Source organism: Oncorhynchus nerka, linkage group LG9b (assembly GCF_034236695.1).
Source record: "Oncorhynchus nerka isolate Pitt River linkage group LG9b, Oner_Uvic_2.0, whole genome shotgun sequence".
Classification (NCBI taxonomy): domain Eukaryota; kingdom Metazoa; phylum Chordata; class Actinopteri; order Salmoniformes; family Salmonidae; genus Oncorhynchus; species Oncorhynchus nerka.
Window position 1 is genome coordinate 7070921 of NC_088424.1, and position 24352 is coordinate 7095272.

General features: G+C 40.9%; 1 protein-coding gene across 1 annotated transcript in view; it reads left to right on the forward strand.

Moving 5' to 3' along the window:
* The window catches only part of asap1a (ArfGAP with SH3 domain, ankyrin repeat and PH domain 1a), a 206090-nt gene that overhangs the window by 44484 nt on the left and 137254 nt on the right, over nucleotides 1–24352 (forward strand). Inside the window, exon 2 of the mRNA XM_029642272.2 lies at nucleotides 9511–9583. Within this exon, the coding sequence (XP_029498132.1) occupies nucleotides 9511–9583 (73 nt within the window). The remainder of the gene's footprint in view (nucleotides 1–9510; nucleotides 9584–24352) is intronic.

Sequence of the window (24352 nt, forward strand, 5' to 3'; positions counted from 1 at the left end):
TGGGACCTTGGATCCTGTTGCTATTTTATTACTGATGGCCATAAATACATTGTGGTGAAATTGATTCCTCACTAATGTAGGGAAGGAATGGATCTTTCCCCTTTCGGTATAAATGGCACCGCCTCCCTTTCCATAGCACATATTGAACTGCTTGAGTCAGCAATTATAAAGCGAAATTGCTCTCTCAAATGGCAATGTTAGTGTAGTTTCGGTTCCCATTGCCTATCAATTTATGATTGTCTTTACCATACCGTGTACATTATCACACAAGGCTAATGTTGGTCAGTGCTTTCTTTACATCTCTGTCATCTCAGTTACTTTGTATTTAAGTCTTAAGTTTTCAAATACGGTAACAGCAAGCTGTTTAATTGTTATGAGCACCTCTTCTCTTTGAGGCATCTTTGTTGGGAGTGTTGCATACAGTTTTTTGCTTCTCTCAAGCCCTTTGCCCTTGCAGAAAACAGGTGTTGCCTCTTTCTCTTGTGAGAACCTATGACCTTGTGGCATAGCTGGAAGTCATCCAACGGTGATTTGAGGAGATGTGTGAACATTGTAAAAAGAACTACAAGAATTGAATTCTCAAGTTATTTTCTCTCTAGGCTAGCCTACTTCAATATGCTACTACCAAAGGCCTATTTAATCAAACATGACCTCAGATTGAATTAATATAAATTCCACCTTGTACCATAATGATGAATTTGGGGAGTCATATAAAGGTGTGAAAATAAAACATATTCAGTACCCGTCCAAAGTTTGGACACAGCTACTCAAGTTTTTCTTTATTTTTACTATTTTCTACATTGAAGAATAATAGTGAAGACATCAAAACTTTGAAATAACACATATGGAATCATGTAGTAACAAAAAAAGTGTTAAATGAATCAAAATGTAGCCACCCTTTGCCTTGATGTCAGCTTTGCACACTCTTGGCTTTCTCTCAAACAGCTTATGAAGTAATTTATAGGTGTGCCTTGTTTAACCTTTTGCGACTAGCAATCCCGGATCCGGGAGCGTAATCATAGCCTCAAACTAATTAGCATAACGCAGCGGACATAAATACCCCTAGAAACTTTTCCTATTCATAAAAATCGCAAATGAAATATATTCAAACACAAGCTTAGACTTTTGTTAATCACACTGTCATCTCAGATTTTCAAAATATGCGTTACAGCCAACGCTAGACAAGCATTTGTGTAAGTTTATCATGGCATAATGTTATGCTAGGCTCTGTTGGCAGCAGGCAACATTTTCACGAAAATAAGAAAAGCAACCAAATTAAATAATTTACCTTTGAAGAACTTCGGATGTTTTCACTCAGGAGACTCCCAGTTAGATAGCAAATGTTCCTTTTTTCCAAAAAGATTATTTTTGTATGCGAAATAGCTCCCGATTGTTCGTCATGCTTGGCTGAGAAAGCGACCGGAAAATGCTACCACTACAATGCCTAACTTTTTTCCAAGTTAGCTCCATAATATCGACAGAAACACGGCAAACGTTGTTTAAAATCAATCCTCAAGGTTTTTTTAACATATATATTCGATAATATATCCATTGAGGCAATTGGTTTCTCATAAGAAGCGATTGGAAAAATGTCTACCTCAGTATTTTACGCAAGATTTTCTGCGGGAGACACCATGTGACCACTTTCTAAATATGGTCCCTTATTCTTCAAAGGAAATGCGTAAAAAGACGTCACAATGCTGTAGACACCTTGGGGAATACGTAGAAAACGTTAGCTCATTCGTAGCTTATTCACAGCCATATAAGGAGTCATTGACATGAGGCGGTTTAAAAAAATACGGCACTTCCTGGTTGGATTTTTATCTGGGTTTCGCCTGTAACATCAGTTCTGTTGCAGTCAGACAATATCTTTGCAGTTTTGGAAAAGTCAGTGTTTCTATCCAAAGCTGTCAATTATATGCATAGTCAAGCATCTTTTCGTGACAAAATATCTTGTTTAAAACGGGAACGTTTTTCATCCAAAAATTAAAATATCGCCCCCTTGTCGCAAGAAGTTTTTAAAGTTAATTTGTGGAAGTTTTTTCCTTCTTAATACATTTGATCCATCATTTGTGTTGTGACAACGTAGGGGTGGTATACAGGTAAAAGACCAAGTCCATATTATGGCAAGAAAAGCTCAAATTAGCTACGAGAAACAACAGTCAATCATTACTTGAGACATGGTCAGTCAATGAGGAAAATTTCAAGAACTTTGAATGTTTATTCAACTGCAGCCACAAAAACCAACGAGCTATGATGAAATTGGCTCTCATCAGGACCGCCACAAGAAAAGAAGAGCCAGAGTTACCTCTGCTGCAGAGGATAAATTAATTAGAATAACTGCACCTCAGATTGCAGCCCAAATAAATGCTTTACATAGTTCAAGTAAAAGACACATCTCAACATCAACTGTTCTGAGGAGTCTGTGTGAATCAGGCCTTCATGGTCGAATTGCTGCAAAGATACCACTACTAAAGGACACCAATAATAAGAAGAGACTTGACTAGGCCAAGAAACACGAGCAGTGATTTTTGGTTCCAACCGCCGTGTCTTTGTGAGACGCAGAGTAGGTGAACGGATGATCTCCACGTGTGTGGTTCCCACCATGAAGCATGGAGGAGGAGTGATGGTGAGGGTGTGCTTTGCTGGTGACACTGTCTGTGATTTATTTAGAATTCAAGGCAAACTTAACCAGCATGGCTACCACAGCATTCTGCAGCAACACACCATCCCATCTGGTTTGCGCTTAGTGGCACTATCATTTGCTTTTCAACAGGACAATGACCCAAAACACACCTGCAGGCTGTGTAAGGGCTATTTGACCAAGGAGAGGGACGGAGTGCTGCATCAGATGACCTGGCCTCCACAATCACCCGACCTCAACCCCAATTGAGATGAAATGGGCCGCAGAGTGAAGGAAAAGCAGCCAACAAGTGCTCAGCATATGTGGGAACTCCTTCAAGACTGTTGGAAAAGCATTCCTCATGAAGCTGGTTGAGAGAATGCCAAGAGTTTGCAAAGCTGTCATCAAGGCAAAGGGTGGCTACTATAAATATATTTTCATTTGTTTAACACTTATTTTGGTTACTAGAATACTCCATATGTGTTGTTTCATAGTTTTGAAGTCTTCACTATTTTTCTACAATGTAGAAAATAGTAAAAAAATAAAGAAACCCTTGAATGAGTAGGTGTGTCCATACTTTTGACTGGTACTGTGTGTATAGTCCTCACTTCAGAGATACCATGCTGTACTGTAAACACATACCACCAACCGTGGTTGTTTGGCATTAAAGTATCTTATTAAAACGTAATATTAAACTGTTCCTGTGCCTGTGTAATAAAAGTGTAATTGCTTTTGGAGCAATGTTTTATTAGCATGTTGTTACAAAATACTTTGGTAATGCATTTTAATTGCATAGCAATGAGCTGAGACTTTGTGTAACTACTGTACATGAGGAATAGTGACTAACTTATTCCACTTTATAAAGCAATTTCTAAAGTCCTATGTAACAACAATGTTGCTATTTTAATAATCACTAGTTACTTCACATGTTTAAAAGCAGAAAATTACTGTAATACCTTATGTCACTCATTATGGAAATAGATTTGTTAACCACTTTTGCATCTTCAAAATGACTTTCTCTAATGTTGAGGCGATTTCATGTCCCTCGTATTTAACTCTAGGCTATATTATGGATTTAGGCTATATTAAGATTCATATCTGAGAGCTCTCCAAACCATGTGCTTATGATAATATATCTAAACTAATTCAACTAACTGTTATAGTTTTTGGTTCTTCATCATCCGCAGCTAGCTAGCTGCTATCCAAGTGACTAGTGGCTAACGCTGGTCCCGGAGCAAGCACCAATTAGCCTGGAGCTAGCCCATGCTAGGCCCTTTCTCCCGGCTAGCTAAAAAGGCCCATCAGCCACTCCTGGGCTACAATACCCGGACCCCTTCTACTGCCGGTACGGGGCACGGAATCCCGCCGATTCCTCACGACTGGACTACGACGTAGTCTGCTCGAGGGGGTACTCAACTGGCCTCTACATTGCGACGTCCCCTGAATGCCCATCTGCTAGCAGCGGCCCGCTAGCTGTCTAGAGCATTTTGGACTGTTAGCTGTATAGATCCATCGGCCAAGTTCTCAGGCCACTATACCTATTTTGCTTGGACCCCTCTGCTACTCGGAACCCTACTAATCCATCACGACTGGTCTATCAATGTCACCGCACACGGAGGCTAAAACAGACTTTCCTCCGTCGAGACGTCCCTCTGAGGTCTGCTAGCCTGCGAGCCCCGGTCTGCTAGCCTGCGAGCCCCGGTCTGCTAGTTTGCGAGCCCCGGTCTGCTAGCTTGCGAGCCCCGGCGTGCTAGCTGTCTGTATCGCCGTGTCTCCAGCCAGCCCAACCACTCAATGGACCCCTATTGATCACCTGGCTACGCATGCCTCTCTCCAATATCAATATGCCTTGTCAATTACTGTCCTGGTTAGTGATTGTCTCTAGAGCCTCTATCCCTGCTCAATATGCCTTAACCACCATTTAGTTCCACCTTTATTCACTGCTTTAGCACACTCTGCCAATCCGGATGTCCTAGCCGTGTCTGAATCCTGGTTTAGGAAGACCACCAAAACCCCTGAAATTTTCATCCCTAACTATAACATTTTCTGACGAGAGAACTGCCAAAGGGGGCGGTGTTGCAATCTACTGCATAGAGCCTGCAGAGTCCTGTCTTAATATCCCAAACAATTCGAGCTTCTACTTTTAAAAATACACCTTTCCAGAAACAAGTCTCTCACCGTTGCCGCTTGCTATAGACCACCCTGCCCTGGACACCATATGTGAATTAATTGCCCCCCCATCTCTCTTCAGAACTCGTGCTGCTAGGTGACCTAAACTGTGACATGCTAACACCCCGGCCATCCTACAATCTAATCTTGATGCCCTCAATCTCACGCAAATTATCAATGAACCCACCAGGTACAACCCCAAATCCATAAACACGGGCACCCTCATAGATATCATTGCAACCAACTTTCCCTCCAAATACATCTCTACTGTTTTCAACCAAGATCTCAGCAATCACTGCCTCATTGCCTGCATCCATAATGGGTCTGCGGTCAAACGACCACCCCTCATCACTGTCAAACTCTCCCTAAAACACTTCAGCAAGCTGGCTTTTCTAATCGACCTGGCCAGCGTATCCTGGAAGGATATTGTCCTCATCCTGTCAGTAGAGGATTCCTGGTTATTCTTTAAAAGTGCCTTCCTCACCATCTTAAATAAGCATGCCACTTTCCCAAAAATTTGAACCAGGAACAGATATAGCCCCTTGTTCTCTCCAGACATGACTGCCCTTGACCAGCACAAAAACATCCTGTGTCGTTCTGCATTAGCATCGAACAGCCTCCGTGATATGCAACTTTTCAGGGAAGTTAGGAACAAATATACACAGGCAGTTAGGAAAGCTATGGCTAGCTTTTTCAAGCAGAAATACAAACTCAAAAAAGTTCTGGGACACTGTAAAGTCCAATGAGAATAAGAGCACCTTCTCCCAGCTGCCCATTGCACTGAGGCTTGGAAACAGTGTCACAAACAAATCTACTATAATTGAGAACTTCAATAAGCATTTTTCTATGGCTGGCCATGCTTTCCACCTGGCTACCTCTACCCCGATCAACAGCCCTCCGCCCCCCACAGCAACTCGCCCAAGTCTCCCCCACTTCTCTTTCACCCAAATCCAGATAGCTGATGTTCTGAAAGAGCTGCAAAATCTGGACCCCTACAAATCAGCCGGGCTAGATAATCTGGACTGTCTCTTTCTAAAATTATCCGCCTCAATTCTTGCAAACTCTATTACTAGCATGTTCAACCTCTCTTTCGTATCGTCTGTGATTCCCATAGATTGGAAGGCTGCCGCGGTCATCCCCCTCTTCAAATGTCTTCGAAAGCCAAGTTAACAAACAGATTACCGACCATTTCGAATCCCACCGTACCTTCTCCGCTTTGCAATCTGGTTTCAGAGCTGGTCATGGGTGTACCTCAGCCATGTTCAAGGTCCTAAATGATATCAAAACCGCCATCGATAAGAGACATTACTGTGCAGCCGTATTCATCGACCTGGCTAAGGCTTTCGACTCTGTCAATCACAACATTTTTATTGGCAGACTCAACAGCCTCGGTTTCTTAAATGATTTCCTTGCCTGGTTCACCAACTACTTCTCTGAATAGAGTTCAGTGTGTCAAATCGGAGGGCCTGTTATCCGGACCTCTGGCAGTCTCTCTTGGGGTGCCACAGGGTTCCATTTTCAGGCCGACTCTTTTCTCTGTATACATCAATGTCGCTCTTGATGCTGGTGATTATTTGATCCACCTCTACGCAAACGACACCATTCTGTATCCCTCTTGCCCTTCTTTGGACACTGTGTTAACTAACCTCCAGACGAGCTTCAATGCCATACAACTCTCCTTCCGTGGCCTCCAACTGCTCTTAAATGCAAGTAAAACTAAATGCATGCTCTTCAACTGATTGCTTCCTGCACCTGCCCGCCCGTCCAGCATCACTACTCTGGACGGCTCTGACTTAGAATATGTGGACAACTACAAATACCTAGGTGTCTGGTTAGTCTGTAAACTCTCCTTCCAGACTCACATTAAACATCTCCAATCCAAAATATAATCTTGAATCGGCTTCCTATTTTGCAACAAAGCATCCTTCACTCATGCTGCCAAACATACCCTCTTAAACTGATCTTAAACTTATCTCAGCTCATTGGTCACCATAGCAGCACCCACCCGTAGAACGCTCTCCCGCAGGTATTTCTCAATAGTCATCCCCAAAGCCAATTCTTCCTTTGGCCGCCTCTCCTTCCAGTTCTCTGCTGCCAATGACTGGAACAAACTGCAAAAAATCAGTAAAGCTGGAGACTCTTACCTCCCTCACTAGCTTTAAGCACCAGTTGTCAGAGCAGCTCACAGATCACTGCACCTGTAAATATCCCATCCAACTACCTCATTCCCATACTGTATTTATTTATCTTTATCCTTTGCACCTCAGTATCTCTACTTGCACATTCATCTTCTGCACATTCTACCATTCCAGTGTTTAATTGCTATATTGTAATTACTTTGCCACCTTGACCTATTTATTGTCTTACCCCCCTTATCCTACCTCATTTGCTCATACTGTATATAGACTTTTCTACTGTATTATTGATTGTATGTTTGTTTATTCCATGTGTAACTGTGTTGTTGTACGTGTCGAATTGCTACGCTTTATCTTGGCCAGGTCGCAGTTGCAAATTAGAACTTTTTCTCAACTAGCCTACCTGGTTAAATAAAGGTGAAATAAAAAAATAAACACAATGTGCCATTGGAACACAGGAGTGATGGTTGCTGATAGGCCTCTGTACGCCTATGTATATATTCCATAAAAAATCTGCCGTTTCCAGCTAGAATAGTCATTTACAACATTATCTTGGCCGGGTCGCAGTTGTAAATGAGAACTTGTTCTCAACTAGCCTACCTGGTTAAATAAAGGTTAAATAAATTTAAGATAAAATAAAATCAAGTATATATAAGAAATATGTTTGTAATTTGTTTTCAGATAACTTGATTTAAATACCTTCAAATATCATTTGGTTTTCTGAGACCTGTATTTGAATATTTAAAGAAAACACTTTAACTACAGTGGGGCAAAAAATTATTTAGTCAGCCACCAATTGTGCAAGTTCTCCCACTTAAAAAGATGAGAGGCCTGTAATTTTCATCATAGGTACACTTCAACTATGACAGACAAAATGAGAAAAAAAATCCAGAAAATCACATTGTAGGATTTTTAAAATTAATTTATTTGCAAATTATGGTGGAAAATAAGTATTTGGTCAATCTCAATACTTTGTCATATACCCTTTGATGGCAATGACAGAGGTCAAACGTTTTCTGTAAGTCTTCACAAGGTTTTCACACACTGTTGCTGGTATTTTGGCCCATTCCTCCATGCAGATCTCCTCTAGAGCAGTGATGTTTTGGGGCTGTTGCTGGGCAACACAGACTTTCAATTCCCTCCAAAGATTTTCTATGGGGTTGAGATCTGGAGACGGACTAGGCCATTCAAGGACCTTGAAATGCTTCTTTTTACGAAGCCACTCCTTCGTTGCCCAGGCGGTGTGTTTGGGATCATTGTCATGCTGAAAGACCCAGCCACGTTTCATCTTCAATGCCCTTGCTGATGGAAGGAGGTTTTCACTCAAAATCTCACGATACATGGCCCCATTCATTCTTTCCTTTACATGGATCAGTCGTCCGGGTCCCTTTGCAGAAAAACAGCCCCAAAGCATGATGTTTCCACCCCCATGCTTCACAGTAGGTATGGTGTTCTTTGGATGCAACTCAGCATTCTTTGTCCTCCAAACACGACGAGTTGAGTTTGAACCAAAAAGTTATATTTTGCTTTCATCTGACCATAATGCATTCTCCCAATCTTCTTCTGGATCATCCAAATGCTCTCTAGCAAACTTCAGACGGGCCTGGACATGTACTGGCTTAAGCAGGGGGACACGTCTGGTACTGCAGGATTTGAGTCCCTGGCGGCGTAGTGTGTTACTGATGGTAGGCTTTGTTACTTTGGTCCCAGCTCTCTGCAGGTCATTCACTAGGTCCCCCCGTGTGGTTCTGGGATTTTTGCTCACCGTTCTTGTGATCATTTTTACCCCACGGGGTGAGATCTTGCGCGGAGCCCCAGATCGAGGGAGATTATCAGTGGTCTTGTATGTCTTCCATTTTCTAATAATTGCTCCCACAGTTGATTTCTTCAAACCAAGCTGCTTACCTACTGCAGATTCAGTCTTCCCAGCCTGGTGCAGGTCTACAATTTTGTTTCTGGTGTCCTTTGACAGCTCTTTGGTCTTGGCCATAGTGGAGTTTGGAGTGTGACTGTTTGAGGTTGTGGACAGGTGTCTTTTATACTGATAACAAGTTCAAACAGATGCCATTAATACAGGTAATGAGTGGAGGACAGAGGTGCCTCTTAATGAAGAAGTTACAGGTCTGTGAGAGCCAGAAATATTGCTTGTTTGTAAGTGACCAAATACTTATTTTCCACCATAATTTGCAAATAAATTCATTAACAATCCTACAATGTGATTTTTTTTTCTCATTTTGTCTGTCATAGTTGAAGTGTACCTATGATAAAATTACAGGCCTCTCATCTTTTTAAGTGGGAGAACGTGTACAATTGTTGGCTGACTAAATACTTTTTTGCCCCACTGTATATTCAACTACCTTGAGCATTTCAAAAGTAAAATAAACTACAAAATACAACTATTTTCTGCTTAGGTCTGTAAGGGTCCTCTCTGAAAAATTCTGATCCCCTCAACTTCTACAGTCATTGATTATGTTTAAAATATAGTTTAACACATGTTCCGGTAATACAAGGATGCACTGTATCTTGAAGACTTTCAAATGTGTCTGATCTCATCTCCCTTTTCTCTTATCTCCCCGTCCTCAGGCTTTGGATCAAGACCGGACTGCTTTACAGAAGGTGAAGAAGTCTGTGAAAGCCATCTACAACTCTGGTCAAGGTAGTCTCGTCCTCTTACTCAGTCCATACTCCTACACGTCCCCGAAAGGCCTCATCCTCTCAACTGTTCTGGTTTTGCGCCTCCAATTTTTTTTTAAAGCCCAAATTTCTAGCTCAGTGCATGAAATATGTGATTAATCACCTCACAAAAATGTATGTGTGGCGGTGGGACTGTCGACATTGTGTTATTGGTTTTCTTCCTGTATGTACCACATACAGTGGGTGTATAGTTCTGACCATTCAAAATGAAGTTTTCTTGTTTTACCTCAGTGAAGGAGACCCATGGTGGACCATGTGGCAGCAAGCACAATTACACGTTGGTTTATTACAAGCTGGTGTACTGTCACAGTGGAGGGAGTTCAAATATCGAAAGCTGAATTTTAAAACACCCACGTCTGAATGACAGTCCCAGCTAGTACCAACGCCTCATAGTTTTTCCCCACAATTTATATTGGTGTCTTTAATGGTTACACATGGCATGAGTAAAGTAATAGTGGCTCTGACGACAATATTCTCTGGGGGGATGGGATTGAAAGGCATTCTGCTCTGAACTCTAATTCACATATAAGTGACGATACTTTGTCATCCTGTGTCCCTCCAATATAAATCGATGCAAGGCTTTCACATTAACGACTTCACCATAGAATGTCTGTCAATTATGGAATGTGTGTCGGGCACAATATTTTTTTAAAATATTTGATTGGGTGGGACAACAATATCTTATTCCGGCAACCGCTTCATTTTTACTGCAGTGAGTTTGACAGTTCTGTTAAAGTACTGTTAAAGTTGACAGTTCTATAAGTGGCTTACACCTAATGACTATATTACTAGGTCACTACAGCTTCAACCTGTAGCTGTATGCTCAATCTTCCTTTAACCTGTTCCATTCTATCCAACCCCCATCTGTCTACTGCTGCCCCCTTATTAGCCCATGTGTCAACCCTGGAGGGATATTCAACCACCAAGGCCAGGACATGCACAATGCCCTTATGCCCTCCTCGCCCTTTCTCAACGCCCTTATGCCCTCCTCGCCCTTTCTCAACTTAACTCAATATCTGTGATGGCTTACACAATTCAGAGCTACATATTAGAATGGGACTAGTGGCTAAGACTATGCCTCGTCAGATGCTGGCCCCCAGGGGTGAGAAGGAAGGTGTGTTATATACACTATAACTACTTATATAGGCCATGGTTCACTTGCTAAACAGATGACAAAGGCTAAAACATTTTCATAGTTTGTGGTTCTAATGTGTTTTTTAAAGTATAAGTCACAAGTGTAATTTACCTTTTTGCCAATTTCATAGAATTTTTTGTTGTGAAACAATACAAAACATTCCTTATCACTAGATTTACAAAAGAAGGACACTTCGTTGGGTCTTGAAGAAGTCAGCAGGGGCTGTGGTTCATTAGAGCTAACTGCTGCAGTTCGATACAGATTTAAACTTAGCTTGTGCCTTATGTCCCTTATTGACCTGTAGTAGGTTGGTGACCTCCCAAGGGATCAATAATCCTCCAAGACAAAGATCCCTTTGGGGGAAACACTGCATTTTCACTGTTGATGCTGCCTAGCAAATGTTAGCTACTGCTACTTGAATGTGAATCAGGTGAAATCCAATGGTCTTTGCGGAGAAGGCTTCTGTGGCAGGTTCCATATTAGGACGACATTTCTATTCAAGAAAAAAAATTATTGAAAGTTCGGTGTAGGACGCCTGGGAGTCGTGACTGCGCCATTGATAGGATATAGGGGTGTTTGTGTTCGTAATACACGTTAGGCCTATAACCTCTTTAGGGTATGTGGGACGCTAGCGTCCCACCTGGCCAACATCCGGTGAAATTGCAGAGCACCAAATTCAAAAACAGAAATACTCATAATTAAAAATTCATAAAACATACAAGTGTCCGACATCTCCTTAAAGACTAACTTCTTGTTAATCCAGACACTGTCAGATTTCAAAAAGGCTTTACGGCGAAAGTATATCATGCAGTTATCTGAGGACAGAGCCCAGCACACAAAAGCATACAAGCATTTTCCAGCCAGATAGAGGAGTCACAAAAGTCAGAAATAGCGATAAAATTCACTACTTACCTTTGATGATCTTCATATGGTTGCACTCACAAGACTCCCAGTTACACAGAAAATGTTTGTTTTGTTCGATAAAGTCCCTCTATGTCCCAAAAACTCGGTTTTGTTGGCACGTTTTGTTCAGTAATCTGATGGCTCCAAGGCGGTTACAGCAGGCAGACGAATGCATACTAAAAACACCGGTAAAGTTTGTTGAAACATGTCAAACAATATTTATATTTAATCCTCAGGTTGTTTGTCTTTATAATCAATAATTTTTTATCTGGACAATACTGTTTTCAATAGAAAGGAAAAATAACAAACGGTGTGCTGACGGGAGCACGCCGAATCAGGTCTGTTAAGTTCCTTTGCCCTCTGACCAACATTGCTGTTTACTCGTCGTTTTTCAAAATGAAAGACTGAAACCATGTCTAAAGACTTGACATCTATTGGAAGCCATAGGAACTGCAATATGGGTCCTAACTCATTGGATTCTCTATAGGCATTGAGTTGAAAAACAGCCACATGAAAATAATTCCACTTCCTGGATGGATTTTTCTCAGGTTCTCGCCTGCCATATCAGTTCTGTTATACTCGCATACATTATTTTAACAGTTTTTTAGAAACTTTAGTGTTTTCTATCCAAATCTAATTTTGTCAGGATGTTGTTTTCATTTCAATTTAAAGCGTACTGTTAGCTAGCTAGCTGTTAAGTGTATGATCTGTGTAGTTCTATTATTTGTATCTCAGATCCATTTTCATTGCTAGTTATAGCCTAATGTTAGCTAGCTAACATTGATCCTGGTTGGTTAGGTACCTGCAGATTCATTCAGGGTAATGTTATGAGTTGCGATTATGGTTCATTATTTAACTAGCTAGCAAGCTACATGTCTAAGCACAAAACTCCACTTTTTTAAATGTATTTTTATTTAACCTTTATTTAACTAGTCAAGTCAGTTAAAACCTCTGGACTGAGATCCCGCTAACGGGATCGACATGACAAAAGCCAGTGAATGTGCAGGGCGCCAAATTCAAAACAGAAATCCCATAATTAAAATTCCTCAAACATACAAGTATGTTACACCATTTAAAGATACACTTGTTGTAAATCCAGCCACAGTGTCCGATTTCAGGCTTTACAGCGAAAGCAAACCATACGATTATGTTACTTATTTTCCACCATAATTTGCAAATAAATTCATAAAAAATCCTACAATGTGATTTTCTGGATTTTTTTTCTCATTTTGTCTGTCATAGTTGAAGTGTACCTATGATGAAAATTACAGGCCTCATCTTTTTAAGTGGGAGAACTTGCACAATTGGTGGCTGAATGAATACTTTTTTGCCCCACTATGTTTTGTTCGGTAAAGTTCATATTTATATAAAAAAAATTCAATTTACATTGGCGTGTTACGTTGAGTAGTTCCAAAACATCCGGTGATTTTGCAGAGAGCCACATCGATTTACAGAAATACTCATAATAAAAGTATAACTATTATGCATGGAATTATACATACACTTCTCCTTAATGCAACCGCTGTGTCAGATTTCAAAAAACTTTACGGAAAAAGCACACCATGCTTTAATCTGAGTATGGCTCATAGACCAAAACAAACAGACCAAAACAACCCAAACACATATCCGCTATGTTGTGTAGTCAACAGAAGTCAGAAATGGCATTATAAATATTCACTTACCTTTGATCTTCATCAGAATGCACTCCCAGGAATCCCAGTTCCACAAAAGTTTTTTTTTCCCGATAATGTCCATCATTTATGTCCAAATACCTCCTTTTGTTAGCGCGTTCAGTTCACAAATTCATGATGCGCGATCACTAGGAGCAGACGAAAAGTCAAAAAATTCCGTTCGTCTGTAGAAACATGTCAAACGATGTATAAAATTAATCTTTAGGATGTTTTTAACATAAATCTTCAATAATGTTCCAACCGGAGAATTCCTTTGTCTGAAGAAATGCAATGGAACAGAGCTCGCTCTCATGTAAACGAGCATGGCCAGCTCGTGGCTCTCTGGCAGACCTCTGACCACGCAGCCGTCATACCACTCAGGAATGTGACGCGTTCTGCCCCCTAGAGATGAACGTACTTTGGTGCCAAAAGTGCAAATCAATCCCAGAACAACAGTAAAGGACCTTGTAAAGATACTGGAGTAAACAGGTACAAAAGTATCTATTTCCACAGTAAAACGAGTCCTATATTGACAACCTGAAAGGCCGCACAGCAAGGAAGAAAGCCACTGCTCAAAAACGGCCATAAAAAAGCCAGACTACGGTTTACAACTGCACCTGGGGACAAAGATCATACTTTTTAGAGAAATGTCCTCTGGTCTGATGAAACAAAAATAGAATTGTTTGGCCATAATGACGATCGTTATGTTTGGAGGAAAAAGGTGGAGGCTTGCAAGCCGACGAACACCATCCCAACTGTGAAGCATGCGGGTGGTAGCATCATGTTGTGGGGGTGCTTTGCTGCAGTAGGGACTGGTGCACTTCACAAAATAGATGGCATCATGAGGCAGGAAAAGTATGTGGATATATTGAAGCAACATCTCAAGACATCAGTCAGGAAGTTAAAGCTTGGTCGCAAATTGGTCTTCCAAATGGACAATGACCCCAGGCATACTTCCAAAGTTGTGGAAAAATGGCTTAAGGAGAACAAAGTCAAGGTATTGGAGTGGCCATTACAAAGTCCTGACCTCATCCTATAGAAAATTGTGGGCAGAACTGAAAAAGTGTGTGCGAGCAAGGAGGCCTACAAACCTGACTCAGTTACCTCCACCTCTGTCAGGAGGAATGGGCCAAAATTAATCCAACTTATTGTGGTAAGCTTGTGGAAGGATCCCCGAAACGTTTGACCCAAGTTAAACAATTTAAAGGCAATGCTACCAAATACTAATAAGTGTATGTAAACTTCTGACCCACTGGGAATGTGATGAAGGAAATAAAACATTCTCTCTCCTAATATTCTGACATTTCACATTCTTAAAATAGTGGTGATCCTAACTGCCCTAAGACAGGTCATTTTTACTAGGATTAAATGTCAGGAATTGTCAAAAACTGAGTTTAAATGTATTTGGCTAAGGCGTTTGTAAACTTCCGACTTCAGGAATGTTGTTCATTGACTATAGCTCACCATTCAACACCATAGTACCCTCCAAGCTCATCATTAAGCTTGAGGCCCTGGGTCTGAACCCTGCCCTGTTCAACTGGGTCCTGGACTTCCTGACTGGCTGCCCCCTTGTGGTGAAGGTAGGAAACCACCTCTCCTTCGCTGATCCTCAACACTAGGGCCCCACAGGGATGCGTGCTCAGCACTCGATGTCACAGGAAGGCCAAAACTTCATCAAGGATGACATCCACCCGAGCCACGCCTGTTCTCCCTGCTATCATCCAGAAGGCGAGGTCGGTACAGGCGCATCAAGCTGGGACCGAGAGACTGAAAAAAAGCTTCTATCTCATGACTGTTAAATAGCCATCACTAGCACATTAGAGGCTGCTGCCCAAACTTGAAAACACTGACCACTTTTTAATAATGGAACGGTCGTCACTTTAATAATGTTTACATATTTTGCATTACTCATCTCATATGTATATACTGTATCCTATCCTATTCTACTGTCTTAGTCTATGCCGCTTCGACATTGCTCATTCAAGTATTTATATATTCTTAATTCCATTCCTTTACTTTAGATTGTGTGTATTGTTAGATATTACTGCTCTGTTGGAGATAGAAACACAAGTATTTCACTACACCCGCAATAACATCTGCTCAACACGTGTATGTGACAAATAACATTTGATTGGATTTTTCCACCTTTTTGGTTTGGTGTGGGTTTATCCTTTGTTTGCCTTTTCTTGGGCAAATTTAGTGGGCGCTCATGGTGGTTGTCTTTTAGGTTTCAGTGGACAACCCCATGAATCTTTCAGAACTCCTCCTAAAACTCCACCTGTTTCGTTTTGGATGTTGGTAAGTAGTAGTTCCCCCTTCTTTTGAGGTTCACTATGGTTTTCTTGCTGGGGAACTTAACAATCATAATAATTGTAATAATAACAATAATACCAATCAAATCAAATTTTTGTTGTCATGTAGACATGGTTAGCAGATGTTAATGCCAGTGTAGCGAAATGCTTGTGTTTCTGGTTCTGACAGTGCAGTAATATCTAACAAGCAATCTAACAATTACCCAACAACTACCTAATACACACACATCTAAAATGGGTGAAGGAGAACCCTTTCTGTCCCAGCTTTGATGCACCAACCTCACCTTCTGGGTGGTAGCGGTGTGAACAGGCTCAGGTGCTTGTTGTCTTTGATCTTTTTTGCCTTCCTGTGACATCGGGTGCTATATTTGTCATGGAGGGCAGGTAGTTTCTCCCCGGTGATGCGTTGTGCAGACCGCACCAACCTTACCGCACTGACCGTACTAATCCTAACCATTCTTTAAATGTTATAGGCCTATTTCTGTTTGGGCCTATTTATCAAAAGTGTTGGAACAACTTGTCAATAATCAACTGACTGGCTTTCTTTGTAACGGTTTTCTAGGTGTGAAGGAGAGTCGGACCAAAATGCAGCATGTAGATTGCGATCCATAATTTAATAAACAAACGTAACACGAATCTAAATACAAACACTACAAAAAACAATAAACGTAACGAAAACCGAAACAGCCTATACTTGTGTACACTAACACATAGACAGGAACAAGGACACTAAGGACAATCACCCACGACAAACTCAAAGAATATGGCTGCCTAAATATGGTTCCCAATCAGAGACAACGATAAACACCTGCCTCTGATTGAGAACCACTCCAGACAGCCATAGACTTTGCTAGATCACCCCACTAGCTACAATCCCAATATATACACACCACATACAAAAACCCATGCCACACCCTGGCCTGACCCAATACATGAAGAAAAACACAAAATACTTCGACCAGGGCGTGACATTCTTGATGTCTGTAATATTCTCTCTGGTATGCAATCTGGTTTCCCCTGAGGTTATGGATGTGTCACTGCAACCTTGAAGGTCCTAAATTATGACACTATTGCCCTTGATTCTAAGGAATGTTGTGCTGCTATTTTTATTGACCAAGCTTTTGATATGGTAGACCACTCCATTCTTGTGGGTAGGTAAGGAGTATTGGTGTCTGAGGGTTCTTTCGCCTGGTTTACTAACTACCTCTCTCAAAAGAGTGCAGTGTGTAAAGTTGGAACATCTTCTGTCTCAGCCACTGCCTGTCACCAAGGGAGTACCCCAAGGGTCGATCCCAGGCCCCACACTCTTCTCAATGTATATCAACAACATAGCTCAGGCAGTAGGAAGGTCTCTCATCCATTTACAGTGGCAAGAAAAAGTATGCGAACCCTTTTCGATTACCTGGATTTCTGCATAAATTAGTCATAAAATTTGATCTGATCTTTATCATTGCCTGATGTGAACCATGCCTCGAACAAAGAGATCTCAGAAGACCTAAGATTAAGAGTTGTTGACTTGCATAAAGCTGGAAAGGGTTACAAAAGTATCTAAAAGCCTTGATGTTCATCAGTCCACGGTAAAACAAATTGTGTATAAATGGAAAAAGTTATTGTCTGTGCTACTCTCCCTAGGAGTGGCTGTCCTGCAAAGATGACTGCAAGAGCACAGCACAGAATGCTCAATGAGGTTAAGAAGAAACCTAGAGTTTCAGCTAAAGCCTTACAGAAATCTCTGGAAGATGCTAACATCTCTGTTGACCTGTATACAATACGTAAAACACTAAACAAGAATGGCTTTCATGGGAGGACACCACGGAATAAGCCACTGCTGTCCAAAAAAAACATTGCTGCACGTCTGAAGTTCTCAAAAGAGCACCTGGATGTTCCCCAGTGCTACTGCCAAAATATTCTGTGGACAGATGAAACTACAGTTGAGTTGTTTGGAAGGAACACACAACACTGTGTGTAGAAAATAAGGCCCAGCACACCAACATCAAAATCTCATCCCAACTGTAAAGTATGGTGAAGGGAGCATCATGGTTTGGGGCTGCTTTGCTGCCTTAGGGCCTGGACAGCTTGCTATCATTGACGGAAAAATGAATTCCCAAGTTTTTCCAAGACATTTTGCAGAAGAATGTAATGCTATTTGTCCACCAATTGAAGCTCAACAGAAATTGGGTGCTGCAACAGGACAACGACCCAAAACACAGATGTAAATCAACAACTGAACGGCTTCAATAGAAGAAAATATGCCTTTTGGAATGGCCCAGTCCTGAGCTCAAGCCGATTTTAGATGCTGTGGCATGACCTCAAGAGAGCGGTTCACACGAGACATTCGAAGAATATTGCTGAACTGAAACAGTTTTTTGTAAAGACGAATGGTCCAAAATTCTTCCTGACCATTGTGCAGAAAACTACAGAAACCATTTGTTTGAGGTTATTGCTGCCAAAGGAGGGTCAACCAGTTATTAAATCCAAGGGTTCACATACTTTTTCCAACCCACACTGTGAATGTTTAAATGATGTATTCAATACAGACAAGCAAAATACAATAATTTGTGTTATTAGTTTAAACAGATTGTGTTTGTCTATTGTTGTGACTTAGATGAAGATCAGATCAAATTTTCTGACCAATTTATGCAGAAATCCAGGTAAATTCAAAGGATTCACATACTTTTCCTGCCTCTGTATATGAAGGTTATAGTCTTATACTCAGCTGGCCCCTCCCCGGATTTTGTGTTATCCGCTCTTCAACAAAGCTTTCTGAGTGTCCAACAAGCCCTCTCTGCCTTTACCTTTGTTTTGGAGTTGTCCAGAACAGGATTAATGTGGTTTGGTAAGAAGAATGCCCCCCACTGTGCGATTACTACCTCCTGAGGGTTTAGAGCAACTTCTTGCGTCAAGCCATCCCGGATCCGGTATCGTGACTACAGCCTCAAGCTCATTACCATAACGCAACGTTAACTATTCATGAAAATCGCAAATGAAATGAAATGAATCTATTTGCTCTCAAGCTTAGCCTTTTGTTAACAACACTGTCATCTCAGATTTTCAAAATATGCTTCTCAACCATTGCAAAACAAGCATTTGTGTAACAGTATTGATAGCTAACGTAGCATTTAGCGTAGCATTTAGCGTTAGCATTCAGCAGGCAACATTTTCACTACCCCCTACTTTTTTGAACATTCTGTTAAAAATCGCGCAACATTTCAGCGCCCTGCTACTCATGCCAGGAATATAGTATATGCATATGATTAGTATGTGTGGATAGAAAACACTCAGACGTTTATAAAACTGGTTAAATCACGGCTGTGGCTATAACATAACGTGCGTTTCATCGGAAAGCGCAGGAAAAACTGATCACTGAAAATGGAAAAATATATTGCTGCGCGACTTGAACCCATTGATAAAGGTGAACCACAATTAATGAGGCTGAGGTTGCAGTACCTACAGCTTCCACACGGTGTCTAGAGTCTTGTCATTTGCCTACGATTTGTTTCTTGGTCAAACAGATGCAAGGCAGCGCAGTTCTTCAGGTCTAGGACCGGATATTTTGGTTGAGTTTCTAGCCGGACATTTTTCCAGACGGACAGCTATAGAATATACTTCGTCTTGTGATTAATTTGATCGCTTATTGACATTTACTAATACCTAAAGTTGCATTACAAAAGTATTTCGAAGTGTTTTGTGAAAGTTTATCGTCGACTTTTTGAATTTTAAAAAATGACGTTACGTTATGAAACGCTGTTTTTTTCCGTTGATCACACAGTCTACATATAACGATATCTAGGCTATATATGGACCGATTTAATCGAAAAAAAGACCCAATAGTGATTATGGGACATCTAGGAGTGCCAACAAAGAAGATGGTCAAAGGTAATGAATGTTTTCTATTTTATTGTGTGGTTTGTGTAGCGCCGAATATGCTAATTATTTTGTTTACGTCCACTGCGGGTCTTTTGTGGTGTTACATGCTATCAGATAATAGCTTCTCATGCTTTCGCCGAAAAGCATTTTAAAAATCTGACTTGTTGCCTGGATTCACAACGAGTGTAGCTTTAATTCAATACCCTGCATGTGTATTTTAATGAACGTTTGAGTTTTAACTAATACTATTAGCATTTAGCGTAGCGCATTTGCATTTCCAGAGCTCTAGATGGGACGCAAGCGTCCCGAGTAGAAGCAAGAGGTTAACAACACTGTCATCTCAGATTTTCAAAATATGCTTCTCAACCATTGCAAAACAAGCATTTGTGTAACAGTATTGATAGCTAACGTAGCATTTAGCGTTAGCATTCAGCAGGCAACATTTTCACAAAAACCAGAAAAGCATTCAAATAAAATAATTTACCTTTGAAGAACTTCGGATGTTTTCAATGAGGAGACTCAGATAGCAAATGTTCAGTTTTTCCTGAAAGATTATTTGTTTAGGACAAATCGCTCCGTTTTCTGCGTCACGTTTAGCTACGAAAAAAAAACCTGTATCCAGGATTGTGTAAATCTATCCGCAAGCTCATTAGCATAACACAACGTTAACTATTCATGAAAATCGCAAATGAAATGAAATGAATCTATTTGCTCTCAAGCTTCGCCTTTTGTTAACAACACTGTCATCTCAGATTTTCAAAATATGCTTTTGAACCATAGCTAAACAAGCATTTGTGTAACAGTATTGATAGCCTAGCATAGGATTATGCCTCTCTTTCAGCATGCAACATTTTCACCTACCTTTGAAGAACTTCAGATGTTTTCAATGAGGAGACTCTCAGTTAGATAGCAAATGTTCCGTTTTTACAAAAAATATTATTTGTGTCGACTAATCGCTCCGTTTTGTTAATCACGTTTGGGTAAGGAAAAAAAAAATATATATATATATTAAGTCATTAAAACGCGAACTTTTTTCCAAATTAACTCCATAATATCGACACAAACATGGCAAACCGATGTTTAGAATCAATCCTCAAGGTGTTTTTCACATCTATCGACGATAAAATCCTTCGTGGCAGTTGACTTTCTCTTCTGAAGAAATGGAACGCGCATGGATGGATCTACAGATTACGCAATAATTTCGACACAGGACACCGGGCGGGACACCAGGTAAATGTAGTCTCTTATGGTCAATCTTCCAATGATATGCCTACAAATACGTCACAATGCTGCAGACACCTTGGAGAAACGACACAAAACGCAGGCTCATTCCTGGCGCATTGACAGCCATATAAGGAGACATTGGAACACAGCGCCTTCAGAATCTGGGGCATTTCCCGTATGAAACTTCATCTTGGTTTCGCCTGTAGCATTAGTTCTGGGGCACTCACAGATAATATCTTTGCAGTTTTGGAAACATCAGAGTTTTGTCTTTCCAAGGCTGTCAATTCCATGCATAGTCGAGCATCTTTTCGTGACAAAATATTGCGCTTAAAACGGGCACGTCTTTTTATCCAATAATGACATAGCGCCCCCATAGGTTGAAGAGGTTAAGGTAGTCACCTCATAAAGCACTTGGGTGTATGGCTAGACGGTACACTGTCCTTCTCTCAGCACATATCCCAAGCTGCAAGCTAAGGTTAAATCTGGACTTGGTTTCTTCTATTGTATTCGCTACTCTTTCACTCCAGCTGCCAAACTAACCCTGATTCAGGTGACCATCCTACCCATGCTAGCTTACAGAGAAGTAATTTATAGATTGGCAGGTAAGGGTGCTGTCAAGCGGCTAGATGTTCTTTACCATTCGGCAATCAGATTTGCCACCAATGCTCCTTATAGGACACATCACTGCACTCTATACTCCTCTGTAAACGGGTCATCTCTTAATTAATACCTGTTGCAAGACTGACTGGTTGATGCTTATCTATAAAACCCTCTTAGGCCTCACTCCCCCCATCTGAGATATCTACTGCAGCCCTCATCCTCCACATACAACACCCATTCTGCCAGTCACATTCTGTTAAAGGTCCCCAAAGCACACACATCCCTGGGTCGCTCCTCCTTTTAGTTTGCTGCAGCTAGCGACTGGAACGAGCTGCAAAAAACAGTTTTATCTCCCATCTCTTCATTCTAAGACTCTTACTGACAGTTGTGGCTGTTTCACGTGATGTATTGTTGTCTCTATCTTCTTGCACTTTGTTGTTGTCTGTGCCCAATAGTGTTTGTACCATGTTTTGTGTTGCTGCCTTGCTATATTGTTGACTTATAGGTCTCTCTTTATGTAGTGTTGTGGTGTCTCTCTTGTCTTGATGTGTGTGTTGTCCTATATTTTTGTTGAACATTTTAATCCCAGCCCTCGTCCCCGCAGGGCGTGTTTTGACTTTTGGTAGGCTGCAATGGTAAATAAGAATTAACTGACTTGCCTAGTTAAATAAAGGTAACAAAAAAAACAAACATTGAAAACCCATTTCATGAAGCTCCCGACAAACGGTTCTTGTGCTGACGTTTCTTGCAGAGGCAGTTTGGATCTCGGTAATGAGTGTTGCAACCAAACAATTGTGTGGCCTACCACTTAGCACCTGAGACGTTGTTGCTCCGAGATGTCTTCACTTCACAATAACAGCACTTACTGTTCACTGGGGCAGCTCTAGCAAGGCAGACATTTGACAAACTGACTTGTTGGAAAGTTGGCTTCCTATGACGGTGCCACATTGAAAATCACTGAGCTCTTCAGCCAATTTAATGCCAATGTTTGTCTATGGAGATTGCATGGCTGTGTGCTCGATTTTATACACCTGTCAGCAATGGGTGTGGCTGAAATAGCCGAATCCACTAATTTGAAGGGATGTCCAGATACTTTTGGAAATTATTCAGACACCTTGACTTTCCACATTCTGTATTTTTTTTTTTTTTAAAGCTCATCAATCTACACACAATACCATATAATGACGTAGTGAAAATAGGTTTTTGAAATGTTTGCAAATGTAATAAAAATCAAAAACAGATACCTTATTTATGTAAGTATTCAGACCATTTTCTACGAGACTCGAAATTCAGCTCAGGTGCCTCCTGTATCCATGGATCATTCTTGAGTCCACCTGTGGTAAATTCAATTGATTGGACATGATTTAGAAAGGCACACACCTTTCTATATAAGGTCCCACAGTTGACAGTGCATGTCAGAGCTCTGAGACAAGATTGTGTTGAGGCACAGATCTGGGGAAGGGTACCAGAATATTTCTGCAGCATTCATAATGCTGCAGAACCTTCCAGAAGGACATCCCTCTCTGCAGCACTCCACCAGTTAGGCCTTTATGGTAGAGTGGCCAGATGGAAGCCACTCCACAGTAAAAGGCACGTCAGTCGACTTGGCGTTCGCAAAAAGGCGCCTAAAGGATTCAGAGAATCAGAAACAATATTCTTTGGTGTGATGAAACCAAGATTGAACTATTTGGACTGAATACCAAGCGTCACATCTGGAGGAACCCTGGCATCATCCCTACGGTGAAGCATGGTGGTGGCAGCATCATGCTGTGGGAATGTTTTTAGGTGATAGGGACTGGGAGACTAGTCATGATCGACGGAAAGACGAACGGAGCATAGTACAGAGAGATCCTTGATGAAAACCTCCTCAGGAACTTAGACTGGGGTGAAGGTTCACCTTCCAATGGGACAACGCAGGAGTGGCTTTGGGACAAGTCTCTGAATGTTCTTGAGTGGCCCAGCCAGAGCCCGGACTTGAACACGATCAAACATCTCTGGAGACACCCGAAAAATAGTTGTGCAACGATGTTCCCCATCTAACTTGATGGAGCTTGAGAAGATCTCCAGAGAATATTGGGAGAAACTCCCCAAATGCAGGTGTGCCAAGCTTGTAGTGTCATACCCAAGAAGACTCCAGGCTGTAATGGCTGCCAAAACTGCTTCAACAAGGTACTGAGTAAAGGGTCTGAAAATATTATGTGACTTGTTAAGCAGCATGTTACTCCTGACCTTATTTAGGCTTGCCATAAAGGGGTTGAATACTTATTGTCTCAAGATCTTTCAGCTTTTTATTTTTGTATTAATTTGTAAACATTTCTAAAAACATAATTCCACTTTGACATTATCTCAGTTTAATCCAATCTAATTTCAGGCTGAAACAAAAGAAAATGTAGAAAAAGTCGAGAGGTGCGAATACTTTCTGAAGGCACTGTACTTTTGGATTTTGAGATCTATCTTTTTGGATGTTATATTGATAATTAAAAACGAAGTCTGCTGTTAAAATGGAAACTTTTTAAAACAAATATAATGGGTCCCTATATTTTATGTCATTGATGTTTCCGACTTCAAAATCACTCATTACAAAGATATACAAGGACTTTCAGCATTCCCCCAGTGGCAAACCGTTATCGGGGGAGGGTCTATATTAAAGAAAAGTATTGGCTGATCCCACCATACATTTGAGGATTTCATTTCTAATTTGGTGTGTCTAAATACAACGTTTGATTGATGTTACTCAACTTATATGAAGGGAAATTACATTGTGAGTGAAATGATTAATCATCACTTAAGCTCAATATTTTTCAAGGGTTAATGACCTTAGATTTGAGCATCTGTGGCCTCAATTTAATAAAATCCTCAATTAAAAAAATTGATGTTGCTATTCCTACTTTTGGCGCAATGTTATAATGGTAAATATTCGAAAGTCATTAAGCTGCCATATTAGGTGATTTTCCAAAATGCCATTCCCAAATGCCACCGCAAATAAAGAACGATATAATAACGATATAATATCCATAATG